The 14,272-nt window shown below is 36.2% G+C and overlaps 1 protein-coding gene across 1 annotated transcript; it reads left to right on the top strand.

Moving 5' to 3' along the window:
- The first annotated feature begins 6,374 nt into the window (after positions 1 to 6,374).
- LOC112607600 (E3 ubiquitin-protein ligase Topors-like) lies at positions 6,375 to 13,767 on the top strand. Its single transcript, XM_025358637.1, has 2 exons — positions 6,375 to 6,441; positions 10,973 to 13,767. The coding sequence occupies exon 2, from the start codon at positions 11,242 to 11,244 to the stop codon at positions 13,348 to 13,350; it is 2,109 nt and encodes a 702-aa protein (XP_025214422.1). The 5' UTR covers positions 6,375 to 6,441; positions 10,973 to 11,241; the 3' UTR covers positions 13,351 to 13,767.
- Positions 13,768 to 14,272: the final 505 nt, after the last annotated feature.

Raw genomic sequence — 14,272 nt, 5'->3', positions numbered from 1 at the left:
CCTGAGCTCAACTCCACTTCTTCCCTCCAAAAAAACTCTTTTTTATTCAAATTTGACAAAATAATTATTGTTACCATTTGGCTTTGAATGACTCAATTATGGCTGCAGTCACTTGGTTTAGTAATTACTAAAATTATGATTTGGGGTTAGAGACAGTTTTGTCTTTCCTCTCTTCCCCATGGAAGCAGGGAGAGGCACTTTTATAGGGAAATAGATCGTCATTCAGGAGCCAGGTTGTAACAATTCATTTTAAATGACCTCAGTCTATGGGAACATAAAACTGAACAGCCTGGCTGAGAATAGGGCTACAATTGTTTCTTGTTCTTTAAGAAACCTGGCACCCTGAAACTGTATGCTTAATTTTAATGGATAATACCAATCTCTGTGAAGAAGCAAAAATTACATTTTTCCATTTTGTTCTTGCTCTTATGCTAACCATGTTAGAATTTGTTATTCACTGGCTGTTACTTAATCTATGGTGTTTTGGTTTAACCAAAGCAAATATTCCGGGTTCTTAACATGTTCCCAGATTGTTTTTGGAGAGAAAAAACCTTGGGGAGGCATGTAGATTTTAGAAATTTTGAGGGCATAGTTTTATGTGGTTTGGAAGCTTTATCAGAGTTTTGTTGATGAGTTTGCTGAATATATGATAGATAATGTTGTCATATAAAGAACATTCACAAATTTCAAATTCTTGCTGTCATTTTTATTGTATGTAACCTTGGTTACATCACTTTATTTTAATAACCTTGGTTTCTTTCTCTCTAAATGGGAACCAATTCAAGATATTTCCCTCATGGAATGTTTGCAAGACTCTGTTGAAGTACCAAAAAAGTTAATTAATTAAATGAAATAAGCAAAAAACAAATGCAATAAATAGAAAACAGTTAAAAACATGATAGCTATTAACCCAACTATATCAATAATTACTTTAAATGTGAAGGGTCTAAATACAGCAATAAAAGGCAGAGACTAACAAAATAGTTAAAAAATGAGACTCATTCTACAAGAAACCCCTTTTAAATATAAAGATTTAGATTCAAAATAAAAGGATGGAGAATGATATACCATGCTAACACTAATCAAAAGATAGCTGAAGTAGCATATTCAATTTAAACAATGTAGACTGCAGAATAAGAAAAATCATCAGAGATAAAGAGGGACATTATATAATGATAAAAGGGTAAATTCTTCAATAAGACATGCATTTAACAACAAAGCATCAAACTACATAAAGTGAAAACACATAGAACTTCAAGGAGAAAAAGAAAAATGCACTGTTATAGTTGGAAACTTCAATACCATTCTTCTTTCAGTAATTGATAGATCAGTCAGGCAGAAAATCAGTAAGGTTATGGCTGACCTAAGCCACACTATCAATCAACTTGATCTAATTGATATTTATAGATGCTTCATCCAACAACAGCAGATTGTACATGCTTCTCAAGTTCACATGGAGCATTCAACAAGATAAACCATACTCTGACCCATAAAACACAACTTAACAAATTTAAAAGTATAGAGATCAAAGAATGTATGCTCTCAGACCACAGTGCAATTGAACTAGAAATCAGTAACAATAAGATAACTGGAAAATCTCCTAATATGTGGAAAATGAGGAATCACAGGGAACATAGAATGGGAACAAAGCATTTACCCGGGAAGTTGTAATCCCCATTTTCTTTTGTGTGTTGGTAAAGGGGGTACCTTGGTGAGAGAAGTCGTATTCTGTTGTTAGATAAAAATAAGAAAATACCACACTCGGGTTGAAGTTTCATTACTCTCCCTGATAATTAAGTTAGTAAGCATCTTCTTGTATTCTTTTGCAGAAGCTGACTTTGTCCACAAATATAGTTAATCCTTATTATTTGTGCATTCTGTATTTATAAATTTGGCCACATACCAGCATTTATTTTTAACCTCCAAATCAATGATTGTGACATTTTCATGGTCATCTATGGACATGTGCAGAGTGGCAAAAAATTTGACTCACCAGGGTACATATTTGCAGCTGAAGTAAAACAAGGTGACATTCTGCCTTCTTGTTTCAGCTCTCATACTGTAAATAAGTGTCCTGTCCATGGTCTACTCATGCAGTGTGACAGATCCCCTACCAGGTCATTTAAAGGCATATGTCTGCTGCCTTATCCCTGAAGGCTGAACAGTGAACCAAGACGATGGTGCCCAGCCAAGAAGCAGGTGTTTCTGAGAACCCAACATCCCAGAGAGTATCTGAGAACCTATCAAGAAAGACAGTCTCCTCACTCAAATACAGGAGGCGAAGAGCCAGAAAATTAGCTTGAAAGCAGTTTAGAGATGGGTGGTGCCACAGATCTCTAGAGCTGTCCTGCCACCATCCAAGAGTGCCCTGTATGTAAGTCCTATTAAACTCATCTACTCACCAAGCTGGACTTACTCAACTCACTCTGTGGTCTCTCAGCAACTGTCAAGTTTGAGGGGAGGACAGGAAGTTGAGTCCCATGTTTTTCTCACAACAAGTTAGTGCCATGTTTTTTGCATTTTTATGCTTTTTTGTTAAAGATTTGCTCTTTCAAATGGTCCGCAAATATAGTTCTAAAATGTTGTCTGTTTTTCCTAAGTGCAAGAGAAATCATACATAATATGCCTTCAGAGAAAACACATGAGTTTGATGAAGTTAGTTCAGGCATGAGTTATAGTGCTGCTGGCTGTGAGTTCAATGTTAATGAATTAACAACATATATAAAACAGAATTTCTTCAGACAGACACAGATAAAATGAGGTATATATTGTGCTATTGATGAAAATGTTACCAGAGGCCCAAGGGAACCCAACCCCATATTTCCCCTAGGAGCAGTGGTTCAGTGGTTGCTTAATTCAGTGTTTGTGATGGCATTATAGAACATAACTACCATGAATAAGAACCAACTGAAAGTACACATGGACTTTGTGCTACTTATAGAAAAATTATTGAACAAGTACATATGAGGCCTTCCTATATGCGTGACTTATTCTAAGCAATGGGGAGATAGTGGTTATAAACCAGAGACTCTACCCTTCTTTCCTCATGAGTCTTGTATTCTAGTAAAGGCAGAGAAAAAAATAGACACATAGTTGGCGGTGATAAGTGCTATGAAGGAAACTTCCATATTCTAGTACATAGATTGAGTAAATAAAATACAGAGAAGTTAACTAAGTTGCCTATGAAAAACAAATACAAATGAAAGATGTCAAAATTCAAGCTTAGATTTCCTGGCTTCAAAGCTCATGCTCTCTCAACTGTTTTGCACTTGATCATTCCCATGAATTCACTCAGAGCTTTGTGATAGGAGAACTACTCCAGCTCCAGTAGGGAAAACTACCTCAAAACACAATAATTTTATGCTTTAGAATAGTAGTTTTCAACTGGGGGGCAATTCTTTCCTGCCAGGACATTTGACAATCTCTGAAGACATGTTTTGTCATATTGGGGTGCAGGAAGTACTAATGATGTGTAGTGGATAGAGAATAGGGATGGTACTTAACAATCTATTGTACATAGAAAAGAATTATCTGGCCTTAATAGTGCTCAGTGGAGAAACTCTGCTCTAAAGCCACATGACTTTTAAAAAGCCAGAAGAGCCAGACTTCCAAGTTTCTAGCTAAGGACTGAAGTGGAATAATGAAGAATCTGATCTCTTGGCTATCACTGATTAGGTTACTTGTTACACATCATCTTGTCATTGTTATCGTAAGATCTTCCTAAGCCACTGGAAATATCTCACTGTGGATACCAGTGTATCCCTCTCCCAACAACCCTTTCCCTTCTAAGCTGGTTCATAATTTGGGGAACTTAGGAACTGAAGAAGTAAAAATAAGAAAAAGAAAGGAAGAAAGTGGTGGAGGAAAAAAAAATGAACAGACAGACTGAAATACAAGCAGCTCAAAGAGAAACTTGGCCAACAGGTATATGAAAAAATTCTCAGCATCACTAATCCTCAAGGAAATGCAAATCAAAACCACAATGAGATGTCCTCTTACCCTAGTTAGAGTGGCTATTACCAAAAAGTCAAAAAATAACAAATGCTAGTAAGGATGCAGAGAAGAGGGAACTTTCATATACTATTGGTAGGAATGTAAATTAGTACAGCCATTATGGAAATCAGTATGGGGGCTTTACAAAAAACTAAAAATAGAACTACCATGTGATCCAGAAATCCCACTGCTGGGTATCCATCCAAAGAAAAGGAAATCAGTATACAGAAAAAGAGGTTTGCACTCCCAAATTTACTGTGGCACTACTCGCAATAGCCAAGATAAGGAATCAACAGATGAATGGATATAGAAAATGTGGTATATGTACACATGGAATATTACCCAGACATAAAAAAAAGGATAAAATCCTGTAATTTACAGCAACATGACTGAAACTAGAGATCATTATGTTAAGTGAAATAATCCAGGCACAGAAAGAAAATATTACATGTCCTTAGTCATATGTGGAAGCTAAAATAATTGGTTTCATGAAGACAGAATAGAGTAATAATTACTAGAGGCTTGGAAGAATGTGGGTGGGAGGTTGGTGAAGAGAGGTTGGTTAATAGTTGTAAACATGCGGTTAGAAGGAATAAATTCTCGGATTTGAATAGCACGGTAGGATAACTACAGTTACAACAATATATTGTATATTTCAAAATAAGTAGATTTGAAATGTTCCCAATGCAAAGAAATAATATTTGAGATGATGAATATCCCAAATACCCTGATTTGATCATTACAGATAGTATGCATGTATTAAAATATGACAAATACCCCATAAGTATTAATTATTAATTACTATGTATGAATAAAAAAGAAAATTTAATGTCCCTCCCTTATGAATTTTCCTTTTGTTTTTCCCTCTCGTTCTCCTTACAGCTCTACCCACTCCTTCTTTCTTCCGAAGGATATTTACTGAGTATTTTTTACTGTGCTAGACACTGTCTACAGGGGACTATCTCCTGAGTGCACTTTGTTACTAATTATTGTATTTTACAGAGTATTTTTACCACCTATTATCTTGTTTGAACCTTTTATTTTTTTTCTTTTTTTTGGAGACAGAGTCTTGCTCTGTTGCCCAGGCTAGAGTGCAGTGGTGAGATCTCGGCTCACTGCAGCCTCTGCCTCCTGGGTTCAAGCAATTCCCTGCCTCAGCCTCTCGAATAGCTAGGACTACAGGCGCCCACCACCACGCAGTTTTTTTTTTTTTTTAAATAGATACGGGGTTTCACCATCTTGGCCAGGCTGATCTCGAACCTCTGACCTTGTGGTCCACCCACCTTGGCCTCCAAAAGTACTGGGATTGCAGCCGTGAGCCACTGTACCTGGCCTGAACCTTTCTACAAGCTTCATTTCACAGGTAAGTAAGCTGAGGTTCAGGGAGCATATGGGTATGTGCTGGGGGTACTGCTAGAACAAAAACTCATTTCGGTACCCTTCTTTCCTCTACATACTGCTGACATAGGTATGAAGATACGTGGGTCTATATTGCCTAAAAGTTACAGGGGTAACAGAATTGGTATCAATTTTGGGTTAAAAAAATCACACAAAACACAATTTTTATAAAAGATGATGCACTGTCTTGGGCATTCTCAATGAAGCACGCTAAAAACAACATTAAAATGTCTGTTCTATTGAACTGTTATTAGATGCCAAGCACTAACACAGAGTAGCTCATATAATCCCTCCAAATATCCTGTGAGCTAAACTGGTTTCGTTCTGGATCTGAGAGAGGTTGAATAACCTGGGTAAGCATGACTAAACTTTAAGCGAGCTTATCAGTCATAAAAGCAACAGAAAAGAAAAATGTTCTATTTTAAGTGACCTTCCAATTTTGTTTTTTGTATTAACTGGTATTTAGCCACGGATGAGTAAAGGGCCTGAAAAAATAATCAACAAATTTGTATCATTTTGAGTCCAAAATGTTGGTACACAAACAACCAAGATGTTGATCAACCCACCTCACATACATGCTCACAGGTTTATTCATAACTTTCAAGAGAAAGTGACAATTTTCTTATTAAATAATTTAAATCCAAATATTATTAGGACATCAGCAGCTTTTACTTTGGAGAATTCATTCATCAGGAAAAGTGATATTGCACCAAGCACTGTTGCTCTCTTCTGAATCAGACTGCTTGTTAGAACATTGGCTCTGATTGGTCTACTGAAACAAAGAGTTCTGCCACCCTCTAAGTCATGGATATGAGTCCCATTTTATTCAGGATTGCATCTTAAAGGCACTTGGGACAGTGCTGGGAAACAAAATATGCCAAGTTTCATGGAAAACTTGGAGCTCTCTCTTTGCCTAGACCATAGCAGAACTTGCCCTGTGTTCTAAATTCTGTCTCTAAGGCAAACAAAACAGAGGTGATCCACTACAACCAAATTAATCCAGCAAGCTAAGGCTCAAATGACTGCGGATACCTCCAAATCCTCCAGGAGGTAAATTTGCTAAATAATGTAAATTGCTGTCATTTTTACTTTCAAGGTGAATGAAGACTTGGTGAAAGCATTACCTCTGGAAAGGATGGCTTGAAACCTCAACAGAAGGGATGGAAGTTAGGCAATCAGCTTGGCTATATTTGCTTAAAAATTAATAATTCACTAAAACTGTTTAACTTAGAGGGATCTAGACACAGGTTATTTTTTATTTAGCAACCTAGTATTAGCAGGAATTGGATTAGCTATCATAAAAATCAGCTCGAAGACAGTAGAAATGAAAAGATTGGAAAAATAAGTTTTGAGAGTAGGATTGCTCTTAATATTTGTGGGGGTTGAGGTAAAAGTACAAATGGAAAACCTCATTATCTGCATCCTGTCCCTTTTATATCTAGCATCATAAGTAGCCTCTTGCACTCCAGTCTCCATTCACAAATTCCATCCACTCACCTGATGTCCACTTCTCTACTCTAGGTTTGTGTATGTTGACCATGTGGTCTGCCCTTGAGGATAGACCTAGAATGAGGTTAGTGCAGGCCGTAGAAGGACTGTTTAGGCAAGAATTTAGGAGTTCTAGAAAACAGAAGGATCATCTATGGGGCAAAGGGAGTACAGACAGCCTTAGTTTCATCAGCTCCTCCCCTCTGTGAAAGGGCTCAGATGGAAGAGGTCCTAAAGTAGTTCCAAATTGGGGAGGCCAGGACAGAGACCCCAGTTGCTATGGTCAGAGGGTTGTGTCATGTGGGGCCATAAGCTAACTGCCTTCACATGTGAGAGACTCTCATAGTTTGCTGGAAGGGATTAGTGTGGCTAGGGAGAAGAATGGGAAATTTGAGCCAGGACACAGTTTGGCCTAGTAATTTGAAGTTATATAACAAAAGATTTTAGCTAGCAGCAAGGAAAAACTTTATCCTTAGACCAAGCTGCAGCGAAATGCAATGAACCATGTCTAAGAATACCTAAAGTTGTGAGGCAGAATTGGAACAGAAACCAGGTAACAATCTGCTATGGGTTATACAGATTTCTGCACTAGTTAGATGTGAAGTAGATGAGAGTTTTGTAAAGCTAAACTCCATTGTGACCCTAATAATTTAGTGGAGCTGTATTGGAGAACCATGCATGGGGTGAGGTGGGCAGTGCTGAGGAAGTTGGGAGGTAGAGACAGGACTGAGTTATGTTTAATGTGTTGCACAGTATGATTTTATTACAAGAGTTCTTTGCCTTCAAAAGTCTTGAAAACTACTACACAATATAATCTCTGAAGTTCTTTCCAACTCTAGTATTCTATGAGTTAAAAAACTAGAAGTTTTCCAGGCACGGTGGCTGACACCTGTAATCTCAGCACTTAGGGAGGCCGAGGCAGGCAGATCACGTGAGGTCAGGAGTTCGAGATCAGCCTGCCCAACATGGTGAAACCCTGTCTCCACTAAAAATACAAAAATTAGCCAGGTGTGATGGCAGGTGCCTATAATCCCAGCTACTCAGGAGGTAGAGGCAAGAGAATCACTTGAACCTGGGAGGCGGAGGATGCAGTGAGCCAAGATGGTGCCACTGCACTCCAGCCTGGGTGAAAGAGTGAGACTCTGTCTCAAAAAATAAAAATAAAAATAAAAAACTAGAAGTAGATTATATCATGGAAAAATGTCAAAGATAATGAGAAATCAAACTAAATGAAAAATATTAACTATTAAAAATGTGAGCAATTTTTCATCAAACATGCCAGCCCAAAATACTCAAAATGTGTAGACCAAGATTTCGAGATGTATTTTATGTGATATATGATTTCATTTTTAGCTAGTTTTTTAATTAGGAAAATAATACATGTGAATGGTTTAAAAAATTACATTTTGAGTATAAGTTGGAAACTACATGTAAGCTTTGTTTTCCTGTCCTTGTATCAAATTCAACTATCTACATCTATATTGGCATCTTTTGTATAGCTGTCCAGAAATTTTCGGTATATATCCAAGCATGTGCTGTGTATCTTTTTTGAATTAAAAATTTAATTAAATATTAGAAAAGATGTGTAACATATGTAAGTTTTAAATAGTAACAATAAAGTAAATGCATAATACCCACCCCCTTGGCTAAGGAATAGAACACATCTATCACCTTTGAAGACCTCTGCATGTCTCTTCTTGATGGCATTTATCTCCCTCTCTAACACCTAGTAAGAAACACTATCTTCATTTCAGGGTTCATCAATTCCATTGATTTCTTTACAAGTAGTTTTGCCCCATAAGAATGTCCATTTAAATTTTATATTTATTATTTTAAAATTTACATATGAAATTCTATTTTATTCATTATTTGACTTGCTTATTTTATTTTTATATTGAATTTCATTGATGTTTTCCTCTTTAATTCCACTGTCTCTCCTTTTTACAAGTTTGTATGTAGCCCATTTCTATTATTTTAGTGTTTATTGTAGATATTTTAATATATATATTTAACTATGTCTAAATTTCATACATATCTTAAGCTTCATAATAAAACAAAAACTAAAATGTTTTGAGTTCAATTACTCACCTTCCAACTTTTTTTATATTGGAGCTTTATTTTCATTTTAATCCCACAATATAGACATTTATAATGTTGTTTTATACATGTCTTGCTTAGTTTGATCCATATTTTTACCATTTTTGTTTACTATTTTGTCTTTCATCTCATCAATTCCTTCTGTAGTCATTTTTGTACAATTTTCCTTCTGAACTACATCTTTCACATGTTCTTTTAGAAAGGGTTGATTGGTCTTTAACTTTTTTGGGGTTTACTTTCTCACAAATGTCTTTCTCTCAAAATTCAAATTTTGAACTAATCTTTGAAAGGCATTTCCATTGGATATATATTTCCAAGATGACAGGTTTGCTTTAATCGGTACTTTGAAGATATAGTCTTTTTTTGTTTGATTTATATAATTACAACTGGGCAGTCACATCATCTTTGATGTTCAACAGTTTTACTTTGATCTATTTTAGAGGGGATTTCTTTTTAGTTATTATACATGGAATTTATCATAATTCTGAAACTGATGATTTACCTATTTTACACATTCCAGAAAGTTGTTAGATATGTTTGAATATTACTTTTCCTTCATTTTCTCTATTATTTCCTAAACATCTTAAACAGTCTTACTTAAAAGTTGTCTTTATCTTCCAAATGTCCATCTCTTTTTCTCTCTGTGATGCATTCTATGCATTCTTTCAGATCCCCATCTTAATGTACTAATAACCCTCTTCATCTATGTCTATTTTGTGTTTATTTTATCCATTCATTTTAAAATTTCAATATTTATATTTTTATTTCTTGAAATGCTATCTGGTTATGTTTCAAATCCCTTTTGTCATATTTTATACACTCTTTTTTTGATAACACTTTCAAAACACCTTTATTTATTTGAACATACTCAGTGTATAATTTTCCAGTTCCTTTAGGTGCCAAATTTGCTCTCTGTTATTTCTGTGGACTAATGCATATGATGACCAATTTTTTGTTTGTTTGTGATTTTTGATTGTGAACTAATTTATGGGAAATGTGTCATGAGACCTGGGTTTAAGCTGTATTCCTCCAGAGAAAATTAGGCTTTGCCTATACTAGTTCCCTGGGATCAGTATGGAACTCAAAATAAATTATGCTCTTGAGATTTTTAAGAAAACTGATTGTTTGAATTTAGTCTGCAAACACACTGACTTGTTTCTAGTTATAGCTCTTCTAAGATTTCTTGTTGACTCTTTTGTGGGGTGATTTTTTGTTTTTTCAAATTCGCCCTTTTGCAAGACTGTAAACATTTGGATACACAGATTTAGGGAGGGGTTTCCTATTAAATATTTAACCTTCAACAGAATCCATTCTTTGTCTCTGATCATCTGCAGCTATCAGTTCTATCAGAATTAAAGCTCAAGAATACCAGATATGGATAACTAGCGGTATTAGAACTCACTTCCTTTTCTGGATTCCTCATTATCTCTGGTTCTTTAATGTCTGGCAATTTTGCTTATTTCCTCTCAACTTAGCATACACATACATGCACACACACACACAGTCTCTCACACACACTCACATATATATGTGTGTGTATGTATATACATAATTATTATAGCTAGCATTATTTTGTTATTCCTAATAGAAAAACTTCTCAGGTTTTGAGTTCACAATGCTTACAGAAATTAATGCTTACTGTTTAAGAGTTTATAACAGTCTTTCATACTTCTATATAAGCTTTTTAATTTAAAAATGTATTCAGCAATCTTCTTATATTAACATGTACTTTGTATCATGTTTTGAATGGCTGTATAATATTAAATACTATGAATGAAATATCATTTATTTAACAAGTCCCCTACTGATGGATATTTAAGTTGTTTTCAGTTTCTTGTTGTTACAAAAATAAAGTCAACATATATACACACACACACACATATATAAGTTCCATATATATGGTTCCAACAGCTAGATTAAATTTATAGAATTAGAATTGCTAAATCAAAGAATATAGTACTTAAACTTTGATGTTTATTTCTAATTTGCTTTTCAGAGTTTGCAACAACTAATCTGAGAGAGAAAAAGAAAATCTATGCCTGTATCCCCATTGCCTTATCTACATTGGGTTTTATGAGCACATTATTATTAATTTGAGGAATAGTTTGTTTAACTTTATTCTCCAATTATTCCATGGAGATAAAATGTATTATGAAAACATGAATGGAGTGCTTTTAAAAGACATTTTTCATGGCAAGTGAGGAATTGATTTGAGCCAATCTTTCTCGTATTCGACTGTGAAATACATAATCCAATATAACAGCAATGTCATTAGATCTCTCATCTGACTGTGAGTGTCCTAATTGTTCAGAGCATCCTCAGAATGAGTCTGATTGGAACCCCTGTTCCCATGAGAGTGGTAATGGCTCTTTACATTCAAGATCAAGGAAGAAATCCATGCTTTCTTCTAGCATGCAGTACTTTCCTTCTCAGTGTTGTCCCACCAAGCCAGAGAGTGATAACAAAGAAGACTCAGCAGTTCTTCCCTCAGATGAGGAAAGCTATGTGGGTTCTTCTCAAAACAATCATCCCATTTGGAGCCTTGAGGATATCAAAAGGAAAATCAAGCCATTGAGAGAGCGGACTATCCAAGAGTTACTGAGAGAGTTTGGGGATAGTGGGAAGTTCCAGCCAAACTCCATGTCCCTGAGCTACTTTAGAGATCAGGTGGTTATGAAGTTCAGAAGAGCTCTGTATTATTCTGGAATTTGGGTGACGCATGTTCGAGGCCACAAACCTCATAAGCACTTTACGGCTAATTATTTTAAAAGAAACCCTGGTTGCCTACACCGGCTGGTTCCATGGCTGAAACGGGAACTAACAGCTGTTTATGGAAATTATGGCTACACAGTGAAGAACATCCTAACCACAATCCTCCATCACATGACAGAATATGACTTGGACAGTGAGTCCTTCATTCACCTCCTGGAACCTTATCTCTTACAACACACCCACCATTTCCTACATGAGTTTATTAGTTTTGTTCATTCACCTTACAACATGGACACCTATGACCAGCGAGCCATCTATCAATGCTCTGCTGCTTCACCATATGTAAACAAGAAGCCCCTTGTATCAGCTCTTGTTTCACCTCCGCCTAAGGATCACACTCTACTGATATCTCAACATAATACAAAGCAGTCTAAAAACACCCAAGGTCAATGGGATAAAGAGGAGAGGCCCCTGTCAGGCTTGAAACAGTTTCCAAATGGTAACTTTTCCTTGAAGAAATCTGAAATCCCACCAGTCTATGATGAAACAGTAAGCAAAATCTATGGTGGAATCAAAGACAAAGCAGAATCAGGTGACCACAAAAGCACCATTTCTATGAATAATATACTCCAGAAGTGGGCTACTCCAAGGGAAAGGTGCCCAGGCTTACTGAATTGCAAAAAAAAAGTTCAAGAGAAAAAGACAGAAGGGATAAAGTTGTTTCCTGATCATGTCCACGATCTGGGAAAGAGTGACACAACCGCACACACCTTCAGTACCCCCGCAATTTCTAATCAGGTTCATCCACAGAAATATAGTTTGAGAGAAAGAAAGGGTTTGAGCCTTGGCCAGAAGAAAAACTTTCAGAAAAAAGAAGAAGAAAATAACAAATACTCAGATCCTTCACCAAAGACCATTCAAAGACTGTCCAGAGAAAGATCCTTGAAAAGTTGCAAATCCAGAGAGAGAGACACCTCTTGGAGTTGCATTTCAGAAAATGCCTTTTCTCCTGAGAGAGATGGCAGGAAACTGAGTTCTTTCAGAAAAAAGAGGATGAAATGTAGACAACTCTCCCAATCTGTAGAAATTGGTTCACACTCCAGGAGAAGAATCCAAAGACGATCAAGGTCCAATACTCACAGATCCAAATCCTGGTGTGTTGGATCTAGAAAGAGATCTGTAAGCAGAGAATCAAGTAATCTCTCTCTGAGAGGAAGTCACAGAAGTGAACACTTCACCCAGAATATATGCTGTGAGCCCTCAAAAGAAAAGCACACACATGGCAATGAATCAAACTATGGGAGGCCATCTTCAACCACAGTCCAATACGTGAAGCTTTCTTCAACTGCTGGGAAGAGACCCAAGTGTCCTTCTAAAAGTGAAGGTGCTTCCCAAGCAGGAAGACACGGTAACAATCCCACATGCCTACATCTCCAGGAACACAGATCCCCAAGTAAACAGGAGATAAAGCAAAAAACAACATTTCCTAGAACTGGAAGAACCAGAGCAGCTAGGCACAGAAAAACCAAATGCCATTATTCAGACATACACATCACAGAGGATGTCAATGATAAACTGGTCAATCTGGATGATATAAGACAAATGAGTGGTCTGAGTGTGCACCCTCCTGCAGGAGGCAAATCCACCAAAAACAGCATTTGAATCTTCAGAATATTCACTGGGTCAAGAAACAATACAAAAGAAACGTACTATCAGAAACATAGGTGCAAATTGTTTTAAAAGGCAAATCAGTCTACTAAACTAGCCACCAAGCTAGTTATTCATACTTTCAAAGAGTATGAATATAATCTAAAAACATTATTGAAAAGATTTATCCATCACTTTATAACTGAAAGTAAAAGCCTGGTTATTACATTCAAAGTTGACTTTGGAGACAAATGCAAATCATTAAATTGGTCATATATGTAAATATTTCTCCCTACATTTTTTCTTATGAAATCAATTATTAAAATATTTGACTTTTTTTTTGCTTCTAGATTTAACTGTAAAGATTGACTGCTCAAAGTTCCAAACACCGTGAAGATTATACTAACAATAAAAGTATAAGTTTCCTAACACAAGTTATTCATAAGTATGTTACTAAACACATGTGTTATTGTATTAGTTTGTTCTCACACTGCTATAAAGAACTGCCTGAGACTGGATAATTTATCCAAGAAAGAGGTTTAATTGACTCACAATTCAGCATGCCTGGGGAGGCCTCAGGAAACTTGCAATCATGGCGGAAGGGGAAGCAAAAACATCTTTCTTCACATGGCAGCAGGAGAGAGAAGTGCAGAGCAAAGGTGGAGAATGCCCCTTGTAAAACCATCAGATCTCATGAGAACTCACTATCATGAGAACAGCATGCGGACACTGCCACCATAATCCATTTACCTCCCACAAGGTCCCTTCCCCAACATGTGGGAATTACAATTTGGATTACAATTCAAGATAAAATTTGGATGGGGACACAGAGCCAAACCATATCAGTTATTTAAAAAATAATAATATCTATTGAGGTCTATTAGATTTTAGACCTAATGCATTTTTAGTCCCTGGAAAATAAAGGCAGGGTCACTGT

Source organism: Theropithecus gelada, chromosome 15 (assembly GCF_003255815.1).
Source record: "Theropithecus gelada isolate Dixy chromosome 15, Tgel_1.0, whole genome shotgun sequence".
Taxonomy (NCBI): Eukaryota; Metazoa; Chordata; class Mammalia; order Primates; family Cercopithecidae; genus Theropithecus; species Theropithecus gelada.
The sequence above is the reverse complement of the archived record's forward strand: the minus strand, read 5'-3'. Positions and strand labels throughout refer to the sequence as shown.